The following is a 22,281-nucleotide window of genomic DNA, read 5'->3' as shown; positions in this document are numbered from 1 at the left end:
TTAATCTTAAAATAATTTCAAAACGATTTTAAAAAATATTTCGAACCATCTCAAAGCCAAAAATTCCAGATTGCTCAGAGGGAACCGATTCCCCCCCAAGGGGGTACCGATTCCCCCTGAATGGTTTGGCTCTGAGAATTCCAGTATGCTCGGAGGGAACCGATTCCCCCCAAGGGGTACCGATTCCCCCCTGTGTAACGGTCGAAATATTTGAATTTTACACTTAGGGAATCGATTCCCCTTAAGGGGTACCGATTCCCCCCACGCTCCAAACTGTTTTATTAATTGATTTCACATTAAAACGACTATATTATCTTCATTAATGATCCCCAACGTTCAGAAGTGATTCAAGGTGTATTTAAGCAAGCATAGAAGCCATTGATCAACAACAAGAAACATCAAGCAACTTGAATCAAGAGAGAATCAAAGAGAAAGCATCAAACCTCAAGTTTGAGCATTTCAATCCTATTTTTCATTCAATATTCATTTTGCTTTCAAGAACACTTATTGTGCTCAATTGTATTCATTCTTGAGTGTTCTTTTCTTTGTTCTAGAATTGTGCAAACAATCTACCATGTGAGGATTTCCTTATAAGTTTGCAAATTTGTATTGTTCTATTTGGGAGAGAGTGTTCTCAAGAATTTGGGGTATAATTCTTGATGGTTTGTAAGGTTACTCTTTGTCCTCAAAAGAAAGACAAATTAGTGAATTTGTGGAAAATCCTTAGTGTGGATAACTAAGGTAGTGTGGAAAATCCTAAGTTTGAGCATTTCAAGCCTATTTTTCATTCAATATTCATTTTGCTTTCAAGAACACTTATTGTGCTCAATTGTATTCATTCTTGAGTGTTCTTTTCTTTGTTCTAGAATTGTGCAAACAATCTACCTTGTGAGGATTTCCTTATAAGTTTGCAAATTTGTATTGTTCTCTTTGGGAAAGAGTGTTCTCAAGAATTTGGGGTATAATTCTTGATGGTTTGTAAGTTTACTCTTTGTCCTCAAAAGAAAGATAAATTAGTGAATTTGTGGAAAATCCTTAGTGTGGATAACTAAGGTAGTGTGGAAAATCCTAAGTTTGAGTATTTCAAGCCTATTTTTCATTCAATATTCATTTTGCTTTCAAGAACACTTATTGTGCTCAATTGTATTCATTATTGAGTGTTCTTTTCTTTGTTCTAGAATTGTGCAAACAATCTACCTTGTGAGGATTTCCTTATAAGTTTACAAATTTGTATTGTTCTCTTTGGGAGAGAGTGTTCTCAAGAATTTGGGGTATAATTCTTGATGGTTTGTAAGGTTACTCTTTGTCCTCAAAAGAAAGACAAATTAGTGAATTTGTGGAAAATCCTTAGTGTGGATAGCTAAGGTAGTGTGGAAAATCCTAAGTTTGAGCATTTCAAGCCTATTTTTCATTCAATATTCATTTTGCTTTCAAGAACACTTATTGTGCTCAATTGTATTCATTCTTGAGTGTTCTTTTCTTTGTTCTAGAATTGTGCAAACAATCTACCTTGTGAGGATTTCCTTATAAGTTTGCAAATTTGTATTATTCTCTTTGGGAGAGAGTGTTCTCAAGAATTTGGGGTATAATTCTTGATGGTTTGTAAGGTTACTCTTTGTCCTCAAAAGAAAGATAAATTAGTGAATTTGTGGAAAATCCTTAGTGTGGATAGCTAAGGTAGTGTGGAAAATCCTAAGTTTGAGCATTTCAAGCCTATTTTTCATTCAATATTCATTTTGCTTTCAAGAACACTTATTGTGCTCAATTGTATTCATTCTTGAGTGTTCTTTTCTTTGTTCTAGAATTGTGCAAACAATCTACCTTGTGAGGATTTCCTTATAAGTTTGCAAATTTGTATTGTTCTCTTTAGGAGAGAGTGTTCTCAAGAATTTGGGGTATAATTCTTGATGGTTTGTAAGGTTACCCTTTGTCCTCAAAAGAAAGACAAATTAGTGAATTTGTGAAAAATCCTTAGTGTGGATAGCTAAGGTAGTGGACGTAGACTTTGGTTGAGAAAGTCGAACCACTCTAAATCGTTGTGCAATTTCTTTCAATTTTCTGCAAAAGCTTCCACCAAAATTTTATTACCAATTCACCCCCTTCTGGCCGATTCCGTCAATTGATTAACTCAACAGTCGGTGATATGGTTACCCCCTCAGACGCACCTACTCCTGGTGAACTTGCTTGTTGTTGTAAACGCGAAAACTTAGCCACGATTTGGTCGACTCAGAACTCCTGGCTTCTCGCAATGGAATCCATGGTACTCTTACTGTTCTGAGTCATTTTATCTTCTAGCTCTTTCTGCAATTTTGCCATATTCACTTCGATTTGAATGATTATGGATTCCATTCTCCTCTTTTTTAAGCGGATGGGGTATGTCCAACGCTTGAGGTGATGTATCCAATATTTATTCCTTTATTTTGAAGCATTCTTTCGTTAGTTAATGCGAATGCAAAGAAAATAACAAAATGCAAAATATGTCTAAATGCATGATGCATGAAATGTCCGAGGCATTGATCCAAAAAAATGTACTTGTTATTATGAATAATCCTTATTGGGGACAAAAGTGTTTTATCTTTTAAGAGACCAAAAAATATCATGACAGCTTCTGACATACTGATTAGTCTTCTGTGTTCGTCTGTCACCGGTTGGATAACCTGTTGTACCGCTCCGGCTTCTCTGGATGAACAGTGCAAATGTTGAGTTACTTTTTGTATTAGCCCAAGAAGTCTCGAATGACTGCATCTCGGGCATTTATCTTTTGTTGAGCATGTTCCCAACGAATACGTCATTGGAGCCCTCAATTGATAGGAACTATGTGAAGTTCATTTGTCTGTTTCTTGAATTCGTCATCAATGGTCTCCAATTTCAGTTATCCATTGTTGTCTTTGAGGGGACTCCCAAGATCAGTGACCTTCATCTTGCCCCTGCAACCTCTGCCAGTCAGTTCTTCCGAGATAGGCTTTCATTGTGCTTGATGTAGACCCGATTCATTCTGAGTCCTTTATAATGCAACAGAGTGATATACTCTTCAATTGTGGGCGCCACATCTTCGGGATTGAATGTGACACATAGTCGCCTTATAGATTGTCCTCTGTATTTTCATCTCTTGTATTACAACCCCTTTGTCCATTAATGTAGATTATTCATGTTCAACAAACTCATTTTTGGTGGATCAACACCTCTTTCGAATGATGTGAATGATAAAAATAAATAAACACAAAGGCAAAAGAGTTAGTAAAAAAAGTAAATAAAAATGATGAAAGAAAAAGAGTAAAAAGACAAAAAAACATAATGGTTAGGGTGAAAATATCCTATGTTTTGGAATGTGGTATCGGGGTAGGCTCTAAATCTCCATAGTCTCCCGGTTTAGGTTCTAAAAAACGGTACCCAAGCTCTCCTTGCTAGTGCCCCTTTGGGCTTACCAGACCCTTAGTCCTAAACCCATCACAGGCTTGTGTGGACTAAGTTAAACTCGAGATGACACATTCCCTTATGTCTATGCAGAGAATAAATTCACACGAATACATAAGGTATATGAATCCCGAAGGCTACTTGCTAGGCATATGTGGTGAATAAATTCACACGAATGCATCGCTTTCACCCCCACTTAAAACGGGTTTGGAGCTCGGGTTTAGAGCCTTAGATGAAAAATCTTTAACAGTTGAAATCATTAAAAACGGTCAGTACAACTATTTATTTGAAAAATAATCAAAGGTAAGCAATAAGGATTGAAATGTTACCTTAAAATTTAAACTTACCATTTTCATTAACAAGACAACTGGAAATTACCTTAGCCTAACTCACTTACATGTGTCCCCAGCGGAGTCGCCAAGCTATCGGAACAGTTTTTCGGTTAGGCCCGGAATTGGGCTTCGACTTGAATGAATTGGGTTGGGAGTCCACCGATCATTTATTTTAAAACAAATAGGTTGACCGGATACCTTATTTCTTACCTAATCTGCGTCTTACCAAAAGATGTGTCGGATTCGGGAGTCGGTTACAATCAAGGAAGGGTTAGCACCCTTGAACTGCCCTTTCGGTACTACGTAATTTCCAGTTGTCTTTAATTAAGAAAATTGAAAGTTTAACTTAAAAGGTAAAAAATAACGATCCAAATTACTTACCTTAGATAGATTTAAATGGAGACCCTTAAAAATAGAAATACTAGACTTGTAATGAAACATATAATCGAATAAAAAATGCACCAATATGGAAATACTAAACACAAAAAGAACCTAAAAATATGATAAATAAAAATAATATACAAAAATAATAAATAAAGAAAAAAAATAAAATAAAAGGAAAAGGAAAAGAAAAGAAAGCAAATAATAAATAATAATAAATTAAAAGAAGAAAATATTAAAAACGTGAAAATATATACATATATACATAAATAAGTAAAAACAAAACAATAATAATAGTAATAGTAATAATGAAAATAATAAGAATAATAGAAATAGTAATGAGTATAAAAAAGAAAATAGGTAATATATATATATATATATATATATATATATATATAATATAACGTAATATATAAAATAATAATAAAAATTAAAAGATTACAAAATGAAATAAATTTAATAGGGGCTAAATTGAAAATGAAAATAAATTGAGTGGCCAAATTATAAAAAAAACCAGGGTTTTAAAACTGGATTTAGGATCAAAATAACATAACTTTAAAAATGGAGGGACCAAAAGGGTAGTTTACCTATTTTCTTCAAAACACGCGGGTCGCGTGTTCATGGGTCGGGTCGGACGAGGCTCCACGTCGGACGTGGGCCGAGTATCTAAGTTAAAAAAATTTAAACTCTTATAATTCTCTAATTCTCAAAACAGAGAACTCCCACCCCATCTTTTTCTCTCTAATGTTCATCCTTGTGATGAACACGGAGGTGGGTTCCAGCAAACCTAGGAATCAGCCACCGTGTGTCGCCTCGCCGCCGCCGTTGATCGGCACCGGTCATCGACGGCAAAACACATTTTTTTTGCTTTTTCGAGAGCTTTTTCAATCCTTTGCCTAAAAATTGAATGATTTTTGAAAATAAGCCTCGGGGGTGAGTAGATCTAAGAACGAAAGTTCGAAAAACACCCCCCTTCGTCATCGACCAAAACATTTTTTTCTTGAATCAAACCAAGTGATTGAAAACACACATGCGAAGTAAAACAGAAATGTACGAAACATTTACCCTTTATTTTGCTTTGAAAAGATTTACAACGCGTTGGTCTTTGATATTGCTTCTCTCGTATTTACTGGTATTTGCTCGTAATTTTCGTGTAAAAACAGTGTTTATTTCCTCCCATCGTGTGAAATTACATGGGATTTATAGTAAAAGAAAGTCCTATTTTTAAGAGTTTATTTCCTAGTGAAATACTAATGCTCTTATTTGTTGATGTGAGCGTCGAAATCTTCGATGATGGTTGCGTGAGGAGGGCATTGACCGAAGCATGCGGCGACTGTTGAGGAGGTTTCATTGAAGGGGCGCGACGCTGGGGTGAGGCGAGAGAAGAGACAACTAGGGTTTCACACAAACCCTAATCTACTCTGATTCGGGTTGCACAGGTTCCCCACTGTTGGGTCCTTTGTTCTTTGCAAATGGACTAGGTGTAATGATTATGGGCCCCGTGTCTAGACCTGTAAAAAGAAAGAAAGAAAAATGTAAATAATATATACATATTATATAATATATGCATTATATAATAAGGGCGAAATATGGAGTCTACAATCTCATTTCACAAGATTATCCTACCTCACATTATTTAGATATTAATTTTTTAAATACAATCTTTTATACATACACGCACCGAGTGATTAAGACAATATTTATTCATGTGTGTCATTATTATTATTAGATTTAAGTTATTTCGTGTTCATGCATATATGTTTGTGACATTTTTCACAAATATCTTTTATTATTTTTAATAAAATTCATATAAATTTGTTTTTAATTTTTCACGTGAAAAAAGTATTTTTATAAGATTGGCTTATCAAAAGATGTGTCTGGTATGGAACATTTTTATTTTACGTGATACGAAAATATATTAATCTAAAATATAAATTCAAAATTATGTTATGTCGGATATTTAGGTAAAAAAAACAAGAGGAGGATGACGACAGTTGGGGGGTTAGGCAATTGAAAGGTGCCGTTGATGGATTTGGTAATTGGAGTACCCCACTGACAGAGTGAGTCCATGATAGGCACCCCGCCCTAACCATTATGGCAGGCCGGAAGCAGCCTTTTCTAATTTTCTCGAAATGCTTTGAACCTTAGTTTAGGGGAAAGTCAAACGTTCAGTATTAATATACAATTAAAAATATATATTATCAGTTTTATTATTTTTTTTAATAAAAATGATAAAAATTTATCAGAAATATTATTATTTCTATCGGTTTTGTTATTATTGGACGTTTTACCAGTTTTATTAACATATCTGGTAAAGTACTATCGGTTTTGTTATTATTTGACACTTTACCGAAAATATTAAAAATATTAATGTTTTAGATAGAAATAATAAATTTTTAAGTAAATTTTTATCAATTTTATTGAAAAATAATAACAAAATCAAAAACGTCTTTTATTAACAGTATATTAAGACTGTATTAAAGTATAACTTTCCCTAATGTAGGCCTAGTATGCAGTTTAGGGTTTAAACCTTTAGTTCAAGTATTGAACATTATGGCATGTAAGCCTAACCCTATATCACCTCTCATTTTCTTTGGGGTGATTAGATAATTGATCACTTATATTTATTTTATCTATTTTTCCTCATTGATTTTTAAAAAAATATAACATATGATCATTTTTATTTTTATTTAATTAAGATATAATTACTTTCGTTTTTATTTAATTAAGATCTAAGCACCACATGATTTACTGTTGTTAACAGTTAATAGATTAGGTGATATAGTATTTTGATATAATCATACATTTATAGCAAAAAAACATTGTTTTTTATTAATCTATGGAGATTACACGTGGTAATATTTGTTTTAAAAAATTTTAAATATCATATAGTTGGTGTTCAAATCCGAAACCTCTAAATATAATAATCATGTTTTTAACAATTGAAGTCACATGGTTCATGCAAAATAAGTTTATTGTTAAAAATAAGAAATAAAGTTAAAAAAAATATTCTTTGGTGTTACATGAGCACGTGATTTAAATTTAGTAAAATATTCTTAAAATGAGGAAGGAATTAGGATGAATTTGAATTAAACGAGTTGATTCAATTAGAAAAGAAAATTTGAGTTAGTCTAGTTAACGAATCATGTTTTATAATTTAAATTTTATTTAAATTCTTTTTTAAATTGAACTAAATATATGAAATTCAAATTGAATCAAATTGGGTCGAATTTTCTTATCTAATAAAGTTTTGCTCACCCGGAGTTTTAATAAATTTACTCTTTAACACCCCTTTCTCCCTTGCCTAATAACATGATCAGTCGGTTGAATCAGGAATCGATGTTACAACTAGTGATTTAACTAATCAAACCCAACCGTCAATCTGATATTCACAGCATTTCATTTCATATAGTACAGACTTCCATTTGTAACTTGTAATGAATCAGATTATCATTACCTTTACGCGGTGACTAAGTGGTTAAATGTGCAGTAAACAGATATATAATTATAAACCCAATCTGCCTTTCCCCCCCTTAGATTATGGTTTCCCAGGATTCACATTATTGAAAAAAAGGGAGGATGATGAATCATAGTAAAATTAAACGACAGCTTTGCTCAATTGTCAATGACCACATGTTTTTCCTACACTGTCATCAATGGTTATCGATTTTTCTTTAATAGCAACAATCATTTCCAGGTGATCATGCACATTATTCGTGTTTCCATGACGGATTTGTCATGCAAATTGCGATTCTTGAAAGCAAAACTTGTAGAATATCACTTTTTTTTAAAAAAAATCAACCATTGCCTGTTGTTCTTCTCGTTTTCAATTATTTAAACCCCCCAAAAATGGTGACTCGATCCCTGTCAAAGAAAGATAATCAGTTTATTGATGCAACTTTACCAAATCCAAGACCAAAAACTATGATCTTGTCCAACTTTCGCCACTACGCGTATGAAAGAACAACCCTTTTTTATATAGATGTTTAATATTATCCAAAAAGGCAAAGAAGATTTGTCAAAAGGTCCTCCAAATCATAACATATTTTCCAGAAAAAACCACCCACAAAGTTGAAAAAGGAGAAACGAGAGGGAAAAAGGAAACTCAAATGATGAGCTTGTAGAAAAAAAAAAGTCTCTTTTTGTGAATTTGTTTGATAAATGTCAACAAATTTGAAGTCCTACAATTTTGCATTTTTATAGTAAACAAAGAGGGGGAAAGTAAGTGTCACTAAAGAAAAGAAAAAAAGAAGAAAACTTTGAATTCACGACGACCAGAGTTCGGGATTGTTGCAGACATGTACGGAGTCTGTTGGTTTCAGTCTCACCTGAAAGCTTCCGTCCTCGAATCCTCCGATCTCGGTACTGCATTTTCTGTCTTCCGTTTCTGGTTCTTAGCTTTAAAAGATGTTCTTTTTTTTTCTTATCGTAATCAAATGCAGAGAATGGGGGCAAAGGCGAGAAGAACACATGGCCTTTTTTTACTGAGTTTAGCTTGGAGCAACTCAAAGCTGCCACGAATGGTTTTTCTTCCGACAACATAGTGTCGGAACACGGGGAAAAAGCTCCGAACATTGTCTACAAAGTGAAGCTCGACAACACGACCGTTGGGTTGCCGTTAAACGGTTTAACAAGTTCGCCTAGCCCGATTCTCGCCAATTCATGGTCCGTTTCACCACTTCTTTTTTGTTCTCTAACTGCTTGATCATTTAACCGAGTAAACTTTACTTTTTGAAAATTACACGTTTCCTTAGGAGGAAGCCAAAGCTGTTGGGAGTTTAAGGAGTGAACGGTTGACGAATCTGATCGGTTGTTGCTGTGAAGGTGATGATAGATTGTTGGTCGCCGAGTTTATGCCCCATGAAACGTTGGCTAAGCATCTTTTTCACTGTAAGTTCATAGCCTTTTCTTCTTCTTTTTTGTTCCCTCTATGCTCAAAGTGAAGCTTGGGATTCAAGTTACAGGAAAATGGGTTAATTTTTTCAGGGGAAAATCAGCCAATGAGATGGGCAATGAGGTTAAGGGTGGCACTGTATTTGGCTCAAGCTTTGGAGTATTGTAGTAGTAAAGGAAGAGCTTTGTACCATGATCTCAATGCTTATAAGATTTTGTTTGATAATGTAAGTTAATGAAGATTTTACTTGTGAAATCAAATGACCCTTTGTTTATGATTTCTGAATTGGCTTATTTCTCTTTTTCTTTCTGGTAAAAGGATGGTAAACCCAGGTTGTCTTGTTTTGGACTCATGAAGAACAGCAGAGATGGCAAGAGTTATAGTACAAACTTAGCTTTTACACCTCCAGAATATCTGAGAACAGGCTAAACATGTTCAAATGATTCATTTTTCTTTACTTTTAAGAGATGTATTACTTCGAATCTTTACTAAAAGTCTGGATGTGCTCCTTCGGCAGGTCTGAGTGTCGCCAGAAAGTGTCGTGTATAGCTTCGGACCTTGCTGCTAGATCTTATGAGTGGCAAACATATTCCTCCCAGTCATGTAAATTCATTCTGTCATAGTAATATTTTTTGTTGCAATTAGGGTCTTTCTTTATGGTATTGCAAGAGAAAGCTTAGTAACATTAATGTATCCAAATCTGTCTGTTTTGTTTGTAGGCACTTGATTTGATCCGATGCAAGAATTTTCTCATGTTGATGGATTCTGCTTTGGAAGGCCATTTCTCAAACGATGACGGAATGGAGTTAGTGCGGTTAGCTTCATGCTGTTTGCATTATGAAGCTCGTGAGAGGCCGAACACGAAATCCCTTGTCATATCTATCATGTCAGTTCAGAAGGAAGCTGAGGTACACATAATTGATGATTGAATTGAATCCTGCAAGTTCATAAACTTTAGCTGTTAATTTTGTGCAGTTTGGTATCATCCCAACTCCATGGCCTTCGTTATTACAGATTTATCTTTTGTAAACACCATTGAATTTCTCATTGGATGGAGTTTTGCTAGGTGCCATCATATGTGTTGATGGGTATTCCACATGGAACTGCTTCGAAACAGCCGTCGTCGTTGACGCCTTTCGAAGAGGCTTGCATGACGATTGATCTGACTGCTATACATGAAATATTGGAGAGATCGGATACAAAGACGACGAGAGAATTGCTAATGAGGTTCGCTACTCCATCCTCAATATTCTATTATTACACTGGCCACAGCTAATGTTACTTGAGCTTTCATGTAATTTGTATCAAAATTCTCTGGTTCATTTCAGCTTTCATTCCAAATGTGGACCAGTCAAATGCAGGAAACCTTGAACTCCAAGAAACATGGTGATACCGCTTTTCGAGCTAAGGATTTCACAACTGCAATTGACTGTTACACACAGGTGAGTTACTCATTTTCAAATCTATAATGCTTGTGATTGTTGCTGTACAACATACTGAGACCGAGTTCAAGACTGGTTATACAACTGTTCCTTAAAATAATAAACACCATGATTCGAATGCAAGGAAACAACACCTCCTATATGACCGTCCTTTGGGACCAAATGTTAATCGGTTTTCAATTTTCGCAGTTCTTTTTTCAGAACATTAACAACTAGTGTACCTTGTGTAGTTCATCGATGGCGGTACCATAGTGTCACTGACCATCTATGCCAGACGCTGCTTGTCTTAATTGATGAACGATAAGCCGCAACAGGCTCTCGGGGATGCGATGCAAGCGCAGGTGGTGTCGCTGCAGTGGCCAACTGCTTTGTATTTACAAGCGGCCTGCTTGTTTAGCCTAGGGATGGAGACTGATGCCCGAGAAACACTCAAAGATGGCACCAACTTGGAAGCCAAAAGGATCAAAAACTGAATATCGTATAGGTTTTCAAATTGTTTTATTTATTTTTTATCTTTCCTTTCATTTTCAGGCTCTTGTATTTAATCATGGTTTTCAGAACAAGACCGGTTAGCGAACCGGTCATGCTATCGGTTCACTGGTTCAACCGGTCGAACCGGTCCGACCGGTCGGAAGAACCGGACATCATAATTATTTAAAAAATTAAATAAAAATACCATAAATATTTCATAAAAAATAATTTTTATATCACAAGTCATATTCAAAGCAAGTCATAACATATATAAGTTAAAAACATAAAATCAAGTGAAACAAAATGATTCAAATTAACTACAACATAATATTTAAGGTAAAATATATTAAATAATAAATATAATTATATAACTATAATTAAAAAATAAATTTGGGGCTAAAAAAATCATAACAAAATGATATTGTTTGGTTTAATTTTTTTTTTAAAACAATCTCACATGGCTAAGAAACATAGAAGAACATCCCAAAAGTCTAAAGAGTAAAATATGAGAACAAAACAATCTTACATTGCTAAGAAACATAGAAGTGCATCACATTATCTTCTATAAATAAAAAAGGTAATTTGACATTCAAAATCATAGAGCCTTTTGGTGAGCATTGAGTGAACTATTCTTTCACTTCAATCAAGCTCGAATTTTAGGCTTCAATCGAGCTTCTAATTTTTTTTTGAGTTCAAGCCTTTTTGAGTTTAAGTTTCAATATTATATTTCGAGTTTGAGTTGAACTTGATAATTTTTAGCTTGTGAGTTTGAGTTAAGTTGAGCTTACTTTTAAAGTTTTCAAGTTCGAGTCGAGCTCAGCAATACTCGAGTTGACTTGGCTCGTTTAACAAACGACGTGTTTGGTTTAATTTTTTAAAATAAAAAATAAAAATCCCGGTTTTTTCGGTTTTCAGCTGGTCCGTTCGAACGGTTCAGCGTTCTGACCGGTTCACTAATAGCGGTTCAACCGATTTAGATTGAACCGGATTAAGCAACGGTTCCCGGTTGAACCGGCCGATTCGGTCCGGTTTTCAAAACAGAGTATTTAATTGTGTTTTCGCTGCATTGCATAACTCTTCAAATTTTTATCGTTGGTTTTGAAATTTTGCTAAGATTTCTCACTACAATCATAATTGATGAACATGGTATTTCCCTGAAGTCACAACCGTGAATAAAATTAAATCCGGTAAAAGAAACGCACCCCGGACGACAATCAAGCGACAACGGTTATTCGGACCAGAGATAACTAAGATGAATGCGCATAATATAACAAGCTTTATACACGTATGGAGAAGAGAGTTGTATAAGTCGTATTTCCATTACTCATCATCACAGCAACAAGTTTCCGAGGATCCTTTACAGTAATTCTGCTTATTTTTCATTCTTCTTGCCATCGTTCAACTGTGCGCGGAAAGAAGTTTTAGGATGATGGCACGTTCAAGTGGAAGAGCCATGATATGACTAAAGCAAACACCATGCATGCAAGGAGTAAGTTGAGGAAGCGATGACCATGCCAGAGGTTCCGGGACTCTGAATAGGATACTGGTCCTGAGACAGCAGCTGTTGCAGCAGAACTGTTGTTGTCGTTTGGTTGCTCTGCCGACTCGATCTCATTCACTCCAACTACGTTGCGTGCGATAGATTGACAAATTTCACAGGTCCTAAAAGACCAAAGCAAGAAATGTCAAATCTCCCTAACCATGTCAAGCAAGAAATCTAGAATCTGCAACTTGCAAATTAAAATATCCGAAGCAATGCACCGCCAAACAATGATCTTCGACCAAAGATTAGACAATGCATTAATAAAAAAATGTCAAAGCACCATTTTCCTACATGGAAAGTGAACATAAAGGAGAAAAGAACAAAAGCTAGATATTCCTAAACCTCAAAATTAAGCACATAAACAGCAAAGAATAGTCGGTGTAGTGAAACAAAGCACAAATCTTGAGTCTTTAGCTTTACATTGAAGCTGCTTTATAAATGTAATATCTATCCTACTTTCTTTCCAATTAAGCAAATTTGTCTCATGTTTTCACCTTACAACTATAGTTAAACAAACAGTCTAACACCTAAAGTAATCACTTTTTTTAAACTATCAAGCAATCATCAAAAGAGTAATACACAGAAATATCAATAATGATCCATGAAAAGGTGGTTAATTTACTCTAAAAAGGGTTGAGATTGGAATTGAATTATGCTTACTTATTTCCTCTGATCTTAAACCAAGCCTCAGCACAGTGTTTATGAGCGGCAGCAAGATCATCCTTGCAAGAACAACCCAATTCAATAGCACCACCGGATTCATGGCTGTTACTCTCTAAACCCAAATGACAAATTCTACAATCTTTCTCGACTTTAGCCAAATGCACTTTGATTTCATTAGCTCCGTTTTGAATCTGCACCACCACCGAACAATCCGATGCCGAAGATACCCTCCCGGAACCCGAAACGTCACCGATCTCGCCATCTGAACCGCAATCATCGTAGGAACCGCCGGTGGTGGAATAGAACTGAGAGTAGCAAGAGCCCTCGTCGGCGTCGGAGAAGCATACGCTAGCCTCATCGGCGCTCATATCACTCCCGTTCCGGCGGTGAGTACCTTGCTCTAAATCGAAGTGGGAAATCTCTAATGATGACATATTTGGAATTAAAAAAAAGTGTATGAAGCGGTTAAAGTTTGAAGCTTTGAAGGTCAACAATGGTGTCAAAGATTGAAGCTTTGTGATGGTCTTAAACAATAAAATGAGAGGACCTAAAGAAGTTGCTATTGGATTAGGTGACCCTTTACCTCCATTAAAGTTTACATTAAATATGAAAAACTTGTAAAAAAGAAGAAAAATAAGGACTGACCCAAAGAACCAGAAGGTGAAAACATGGCAAAGATTTACAGAGCCATGGCTTCTCAAATGCATAGAAAAAAGACAATGATTAAGAGAGAGAGAGAGAGAGAGAGAGTGGAGCAGAAGCTTAAAGAGAAGAAAAACAGAAAAACAGAGAACCGAGAATCGATTTCTTTTCTTTTCTTTTTCTTTACATAATTAATATGATGATAAAGATGGAAACAGAGAAAACAAAGTTGTTGGAAGATTTGGTGTTAGTACTTGGGGATCTCTGTTCTAAGCTGATTCTGTACGTCCGATGGTATCAGTATAGTGGTGTGAAGATGATCTGACGCTCAATAATTTAGGTAGGCATAATCCTTCAAGATCGCACGATACTTTTATGACAATGGAAATTCGAGGGCAACGACAAATTTACTTGTCCGAGAATTATCACTTACAACTCGTTTTATGATTTGTTTTTTGAAAAGTTCTTTTTTCAGATTAGAATTATTTTTTAAAGTTATAGCTTTTGAAAAATATTTATTTAAAATGTATTTTTAATTAAATGTAAAAATTGTAATTTTTATACCTTTAAAATTAAAATTTAATATTTATCTAATAAGAATTGTAATTTTTAATTTAAAATGTATTTATTTGTGAGTTTTTATACTTTGAAAAGTTTATTATGAGTAACAAATTATTAATATATAATTTATAAAAATTATTTGTGAAAAGTTTATTGTGATTAACGAATTATTTCAAATCTTATTAGATAAAAAATATTTTAAATTTATATAAATTATTTTCATAGATTATATATTTTAAAAATTATTTATGGGTAAGATTTTTTTCTCCTCCATCTTGTTTTTTCTTGAGACAAACTTTTCATAATTCATTCATCTTTGTGTTTTTTTTATCTTTCAAATTATTCATTCATCTTCTTTTTCTTTGTAAAATTTAAATCCTCCGGAGTTGTTTTACTAATTTCTTCATGGATTTTTTAGAATAATTTAATATTTACATTAAAAGTTATTTTTAAATTGAACTTTTGCTAATGTCAGATTTTGTGTTTTAAACTTAGGTTTGATTATCAGCTGAAATGGACTTTTGAGTATAATACAATGCTTCTGATATAGAATTTCAACTTTGGATTGAATAATGGACATTATAAATGCCTTGTTTATTTACAATTGGGGGGGGAGGCGAAAGAGGGTCTGAGGAATCAGTTGACAATGAAGCAGGCTCACATGTTTATTCGCAGATCAAGGCAAAATGCTCAGTACAAACATTGAACCTAAATGTATTTCTTCTGACAAATCATTTCCAAAATAAAATTAGTAATGAAAAACTGAAATCCGTTTTGGATGCCTTTCAAGTGTCGGTTGAATCTGCAATTCTCATGGGAGCCAGTGATGTGATGGGTCTGCTAACCCTCTTCTTGCCATCTCTGTTTTCACTAATGTTTTCCTTTTGTCCCTGGAATACTTTCTTTGGTATTGCTTTTAAAAAATGCTGTAATTCACAAGGATTCTCCCCATTTTGTCTCTAAATATCAGAATATGTTATGATAACTCAAGTTACTACTTCAAACGTCTTCAAAAGTTTGGAGCTTATGAATGAACATGATTGGTTTTAGTTCAAAAGTTACTACTTCTAAGACAAAAGAAGGAACAAAGTACTCATAATCCATCAAATTCCAAGGGTTAGGTCTCATGAAATAGGCAAATATTCAATTCTCTTTGTAAAACAAACACCAAAGAAAAAATGAAAAGAAAAGACCCTCTCAGAGGACAAAGCTGAATCTTTCTATTCATAAACCAACACAATTGGCACCAAAATGGACATCAGAGTTGGCACACATACATTTGGTTTCAGTCCAAAAGCATCTCTGCAAATGGAATGCCACATGGTCACCCTCTTTCAGGCAGCCCCTAGCATGTGTCCCTTTCATGGTTTGAACCCTGGAAAGATTAGTATGTTATATAGGGAGTGACGATGGAACCTGGAAAGGGTACATCGACGTGTTTCTTTCACTAGTAATGGCCACTTGCTTTTAGTGAAGGCTGATGTCTTCCACTTTTATATTCACTCAACTATCAAGGGAAATAAATGTAATTGCCCTTCCTTAACTGTTTGAATCTAACGAAACTAAATATCAAGGCAGTTGCAGCTCTACTTCAGAATTAAACACATGAAACCTACTTTACGCTTTGTCCCGCACTCCATGTTATTCTCTGGCATCAAAGGTCATTCAAGCACAAGACATGAACATTTAATCTAAAAGCCCATTTAATAGGAATTGTTGATCAAATGAAAATGGAAACAAGCTCCCCCGTATCAAACTTATCAACCACTATGCCCATTTAAGCATCGGGGTCAAGCATTGCAATGAACTCATATGAAGTCTTTCTTGTGATTCAGTACCGCAAGACATTTACCTTGAACACAAGAAACCGGGATCCCATTCCAGCATTACTCCCAAGCTAATTCAAAAGCTAAGACTGCCATTCTTCATCATTTTTCTGACCGCTTTATCTCAATTTATAAGTACAATTGTCTCATTCTATGTTGACAGCAGGTTGGTCATAGTGCCCATTAACTTGCTGTTTTTCTCAATTTATAAGCGATCACCCATTCGGCTCTCCTCAAAATGTCCCATGTGCGCTAGAGATGTATGAGGTGTTGTACCAGCAGCTGCATCATCCATTGGTCTGACGCTGCTATTTTCCAATCCGCTTTTCAGCCAAGCAAGGTTACTTATATCGGTGGCTATTGCAGCCAACTCATAGTTCGGAAAAGATGGAGGTTCTGAAAATTCCACGAATTCTGGCCCCAGCAAGGACTTACTTTGACCATTTTGAGTTCCACAACAGCCATGACCACATTGCGGAGGTACTAAACGATCAGTGTAAACTCCTTCAAGCAATTTGCAAATCCCAACATCTGGCTTTGATTTGAATAGAAGGGCCGAACACTGGAACTGGCCTTGAACAAGGTGAAACAAATTCTGTCTATCCATGTTATTATAAACGTTAAAAGCACTGATACGGGCTAAAGGTCGGAAAAGTGTTGGTTGTTCAATTGATTCATGGCTAGATTGAGTCCTTGTTGGTGCTTTTCCCTTTGATTGATTATCTAACTTTTCCGAAGAGCTTACATCTTTTACTTCCAGGGATCTGAACGAACTGTCCTCCGCACAAGACAGAGTTTCTTCAGATAATGCCTTGTTTTTGTCCAAGCCAGCATCTTCCATCATATTTGCAGATTCTGGGTTTCTTTTGCCAAGATCCATGTATCGGCGCCGCAATGTGGAATTCCAATGATTTTTAATAGCATTATCTGTTCTCCCGGGTAGAAGCCTTGCAATCACTGCCCATTTGTTCCCATGTACAGCATGAGCTGAAATTATCATCCGATCCTCCTCATCTGCAGAAAACTTGATTATCAGTTGATTTATCCAAAAGAATTAAATAAATTCTTGTCAAAAATTTAAATGCTAATAAATCGAAACACCCAACTAACCACAGAAATGCTAAATATGTTTAAAGGTAAAAAATTGATGAAGTGAAGTTGCAAACTAACACTCACTGCCGCTATATGACTACGAGCAGAATGTTCATTGACTTGATACATATCATTTCGGCTCGAATACCAAGTTTATGAATGAAGATTGCTACTTTCTTATAAGTAATGACACTTGCCCAAAATACACGCAGTTTCCGTAATGCTTGCCAAAACTACTGCCATTTCCAAGCAACTAGATTCATCTAGCCCCAATTTCAACATGTGATTCAAGCTTTTACATAGCAAGAGCTAGCTACTTTGTTTCAATTTCAACATTAAAAAGAGGTCAGCATGAGAAATTTTGGGGAAATCATATGATGATTCACTTAAACCACAGTTCTTAAGAGTTTGTAGTTTTCAAACAAATAAAAAAGGCATTAATCTTGAACTTTGGAAAGCATATTACTCTTAACTTCAAATCATTACATAATTTAACAGGCAAAAAACATTCAAGCAACTCCTAAACGTTAAGAAAAATAGATAACTACATCGACAGATCAAAGAAAATGAGCCAATGTATAGACTTCGAACCAGTAAATGGCTTGCGCTTAACGGCCGGATCAAGCTGATTACACCAACGAAGCCGACACGACTTGCCAGAACGGCCGGTGATTCCACGCGCAATCAAACTCCAATTCCTCGCCCCGAACTTGCTTACGAGTTCACTCAGTATCGCATCTTCCTTGGCGACCAAGGCCCTTCACTCGCTGTTTGCGCACTCGCCCTCCGGCCGCCGAATCTTCACGGCTTCCGCAATCGTTCCTTCATCGGCGGCTTCGCCGCCATCTAGGGGCGGTGGTGATGGGACTTTGATTTCGTTTACGGTGGTTCCGTTGCCGTTTCCAACGGTTTCCAGTTCCGTTTCCATTTAGCGTTAGAGTGATGACGGTCACTCGAGTACCAGACTTAACGGCAAAGAGTCTTGTTACATAACGACTTGGAGAATTGTTAATTTAATAGTAGAGCCCGACATATTCGGTCAATGACACCTTAATTATTTTTAAAAATCTATTATAAAATTTAATGTAAAAATATCAAAGATAAAATTGGAACCATTTTTAAAAGAGAAAAAACCTCAGTGACCAAAAAATCATATAATATACGATTTTAACCAAGTTTTTCCGGATTTGCCAAAATGACCAACAAAAGCGCAATGCGATCGCTAATTCGCAACGCGATCTCCATTATCGCAAATTCGCGTTGCATTTTCGCAATGCGATAGTTGAAAATCGCGTTGCGATGGTCTACAGTATCGTTGCGATTTTCCCAATTCGCAATGCAAAGTAAATCGCAACGCGAATTGGGAAAATCGCAATGCGAATAAGTAAATCGCAACGCGAATTGGGAAAATCGCAACGCGAATTGGGAAAATCGCAATGCGATACTGACTATCGCAATGCGATAATAAAAAATCGCAACGAGATACTTACTTTCGCAACGCGATACTGACTTTCGCAACGCGATTTACATAGCCATTCGTATTAACGCGTATTTTTTTTTCAAATTCCAAACACGTATTTTTTCTTAATAAACGGAAAATGAACCGTCCACAGTAATCGCAACTCATAACCTCAAACCCAAAAACACAACACTCAGTCCCATCTCCATCTCTCACTCTCTACGGCGAAATCCGTCCCATCTCCGAAGATTTCCGTCCCCATCGCCGGCGAAATCCTCACAACCATTCATAGTCAAAAATCCCTCACAATCATTCAGAAATGGAAAATCAACCTCCGAGGGTTAGTTTTTTTTATTTTTATTTTGAAATTTTACATTATTTTAGGTTTTTCATATTGAGATTGATGATAAGTTTACTGGTAATTTCAATAATAGATTAACCATTTCACTTAGATTTCTTATTAAATTCATTCGATTGCTGCCAATACTGCTAAACTGTTTAGCCTGTGAAGTTAGTATTTGTCTTGCTTTGTCTTTGGTTGAAGTAATGCAGAAGAAGAATAGTTTCGAGAATGAAAATCGCAACGCGGAAATAACTATCGCAACGAGATAATCGCAACGCGAAATAAAAATCGCAACGCGAAACCAAAATCGCATTGCGATTTTCATTCGCGTTGCGATTTTATTTCGCGGTTGCGATTTTCATTTCGCGTTGCGATTGTCTGGTCGCGATAGTCATTTGCGTTGCGATTCTCTCGTTGCGATAGTCATTTCCGCGTTGCGATTCTCATTATCTCGTTGCGATTTTCATTTTAACCAAAAGACAAAAACAGTGTTGCAAATTTAGTTTCAAGAATAAACTATTATTTATGTTTATTGTTTTGTTTTTGGTATATCTTGACAGTGTAATTTTTGGTATATCTAACTTGGTATGTTTATTGTTTTTTGTAGAAATTTTTTTTCGGCTTCATTGACATTAAGGAATAAAGTTAGCCTAGCCACTACAATTGCTTCGAAGCTTTCACCTGCACAAAGAAAATTGTTTGAAGAAACCTGCTTCGGGCCATGGTGAGAGTACAGCATCCGGGTGGAGATGCTAGTTTGACCCATTTGTGGCTTCAGACCATGACTAACGATCTACCGACAGTATACAACGTGGTGAGGAAGAGATATGGTTTCATTTTCCACCGGCGTATACTTGTTTTGGGCGGAAGAAGTTCTGCTTAATCACTGGTCTACGATTCGGACACGATGATGTAGGCCGGTACACTCGTCATATCACGTCCATCATGGTTATCCAGGGTTTTTCTGATGAGTCAATAGAGAAGCCTAACTTACACGTCGACGACATGAAGAAATTGTTAATAAGAAAGATGGTTTTACTCGGATGAATGACGTCAATGTTGTCCGAGTATGCCTTCTACTACTTTTGTATGCCGGCTTTCTAGGCAGAGAGGCCAGACAACCTATTCCAGGAGCTAATATTATTGGTAGAGGACCTAAATGCATGGAATCTGTTTCCGTGGGGTTCGTATATATGGAAAGCTACCTGGACTAAGTTGTCGTCTGCCTTGATGACCGCAAAAGTTTGCGGGGTGATAGGTCGAAATACACTTTGTCAGGCTTTTTTGGGCCTTTAAGGTAAGAATTTCTATATAATGTTTTCAAAATTATAATTAATTATTTAACAATTACTAATGTTTGTTATTATATTGTTGTAGATTTGGATATTCGAGGCTTTCCCCAGCATGCAGACATATGCATTAAAATCCTCAGATGATATTCCTAGGGCTATTTCCTGGAAGAGGAAACGTATGTTGGATTGGGAAGACTTAATACCATATGCTACAATAAATAATGTAAGTTAACACAAATACTATCATATATAAACAAGTTATTAATAGTAGACGTTTAACTTTGTTTTAGTTTTTATATTTTAGGAGGCCAACACTCCATTAATGAGACTGACACCCATGGAGGCTGAGCTTGCCACTGATTGGTGGCAAGCTAGTCAGCGTTTTTTTTGATGGCACGAATGATGAGCAGCCCACTTCCTCCACTTCGAGAGCCATCACCTCACCCAGAGCCATCACCTGATTGACCCGACTATACACCTCTACAACGAGAGCCATCACCTATCCCGTCACATCATCGAGTCTCTTCTCCACATCACCTCATGATAGGCGACCGACAAAGATGCCACGACTTCTATCTCCCTGTTCTCCACCTCCACAGGATGAGTCAAGGGAGTTACGTGATGAGGTCAAATGCCTTGCGTGAGGAGATCGGTACTCTACGCGAAACGATGGTGCATGGCGTGTGGAGGTGTCTACTTTACGTGGTGAGGTTGCCGCTCTACGTGAGATGGTAGTATCGTTGCAGAATGAGGTTCATACTCTACGCAACGAGGTAAGTTTAAGATTTTCCATATTTAACTTGTTGATAAATTTACTCGTAATTTCACTAAATTAACCATTTCACTTAGATTGCTTAGTAAATTTATTCGGTTGCTGCCAAAAACTGCTAAACTTTTTACTTTAACACTGTGAAGTTAGTATTGTCTTTGTTTTGTCTTTTGGTTGAAAGTTTGAAATATATTTATCTTTGTTTTCACTGTTTAAATATCATGTTTGTTTATTTACTGATATTTGTATTTTTATTTAGCGGACCGATAAAGTGGATGCTTTACGTCGGGTTTTTCTTGCACGACAGAGTTCACGCATCAGACGGCGTGCACGTGCTATTAAGTCTCCGTATACCCCAATAGTGCGAATACACCACAAGAAGAAGCCCGACTTGCCTATCATCCCTCAAGAGTCCACTCCTATCGTTGAAGAGGCCCCTATCATTCCTCGAGAGTCCCCTCCCATCGTTCAAGAGGCCACTGTCATCGTTGAAGAGGTCCCTCCACCATTCAAGAGCCCGATTCACATGGCGTCATATGTAGGATTCTTGAGAAACCCTCTGACGTGCCGGACATGATGGATTCAAGTTGGCTCTCGTATGACGGCCAGTACCATACCGGTATCTGAAGAGGAGAGGAAACAACTACCAGACACAATTCTGGATAACACCCTTTGGGCTAAGACCGCAGTTGATTTTTATCTACATGAGCGAAGCCAGGGGTGTTTCACTGACATATGCAAGCTCAATGATGATATCTATTTGTGCTTGATCGGTCTTGGTGGGGCGTATTATTAGGGGTCGAAGACAATGGCTATTCGATGGAGGGGTAAGTCTTATATTTTTCTTATATTTTCATTTGATTAATTTGTTTAAAAATTAATGTAATTCACTAATATATGTATTTTTTTGTAAAACAGCATATCGATGCATGGGTGTCACGTCTACTAATAATTAGGAAACTTAAGGAAAAATAAAAGAAATACACGGTATACCAAATGCCGACGGCTTTTAACGCAGTTCACTTGAAGAATCAACGAGATGAATCATTTGCGTTGGGCAATGGACAAACTAAACTTATCCTGCATGGTGGGAGGTCGATAAGGTTAGTGTTTTTTTTAGATGAGTTTAAAGGTATCATAAATAAGTGCGCAAATGA

At 36.1% G+C, this 22,281-nt stretch overlaps 1 protein-coding gene and 2 pseudogenes across 1 annotated transcript; 1 reads left to right on the top strand and 2 right to left on the bottom strand.

Moving 5' to 3' along the window:
• The first annotated feature begins 8,141 nt into the window (after positions 1-8,141).
• LOC120214136 lies at positions 8,142-11,014 on the top strand (annotated as a pseudogene).
• Positions 11,015-12,249: 1,235 nt separating this feature from the next.
• On the bottom strand, positions 12,250-13,918 carry LOC120214122. The gene is made up of 2 exons (XM_039212094.1): positions 13,138-13,918; positions 12,250-12,596 (listed from the first exon to the last, which is right to left on the bottom strand). The coding sequence occupies exons 1-2, from the start codon at positions 13,845-13,847 to the stop codon at positions 12,356-12,358; spliced, it is 951 nt and encodes a 316-aa protein (XP_039068025.1). The 5' UTR covers positions 13,848-13,918; the 3' UTR covers positions 12,250-12,355.
• A 1,962-nt stretch (positions 13,919-15,880) lies between these two features.
• On the bottom strand, positions 15,881-18,235 carry LOC120214093 (annotated as a pseudogene).
• Positions 18,236-22,281: the final 4,046 nt, after the last annotated feature.

This window comes from Hibiscus syriacus, unplaced genomic scaffold (genome assembly GCF_006381635.1).
Source record: "Hibiscus syriacus cultivar Baekdansim isolate YM2019G1 unplaced genomic scaffold, ASM638163v2 tig00110053_pilon, whole genome shotgun sequence".
Taxonomy (NCBI): Eukaryota; Viridiplantae; Streptophyta; class Magnoliopsida; order Malvales; family Malvaceae; genus Hibiscus; species Hibiscus syriacus.
The sequence above is the reverse complement of the archived record's forward strand: the minus strand, read 5'-3'. Positions and strand labels throughout refer to the sequence as shown.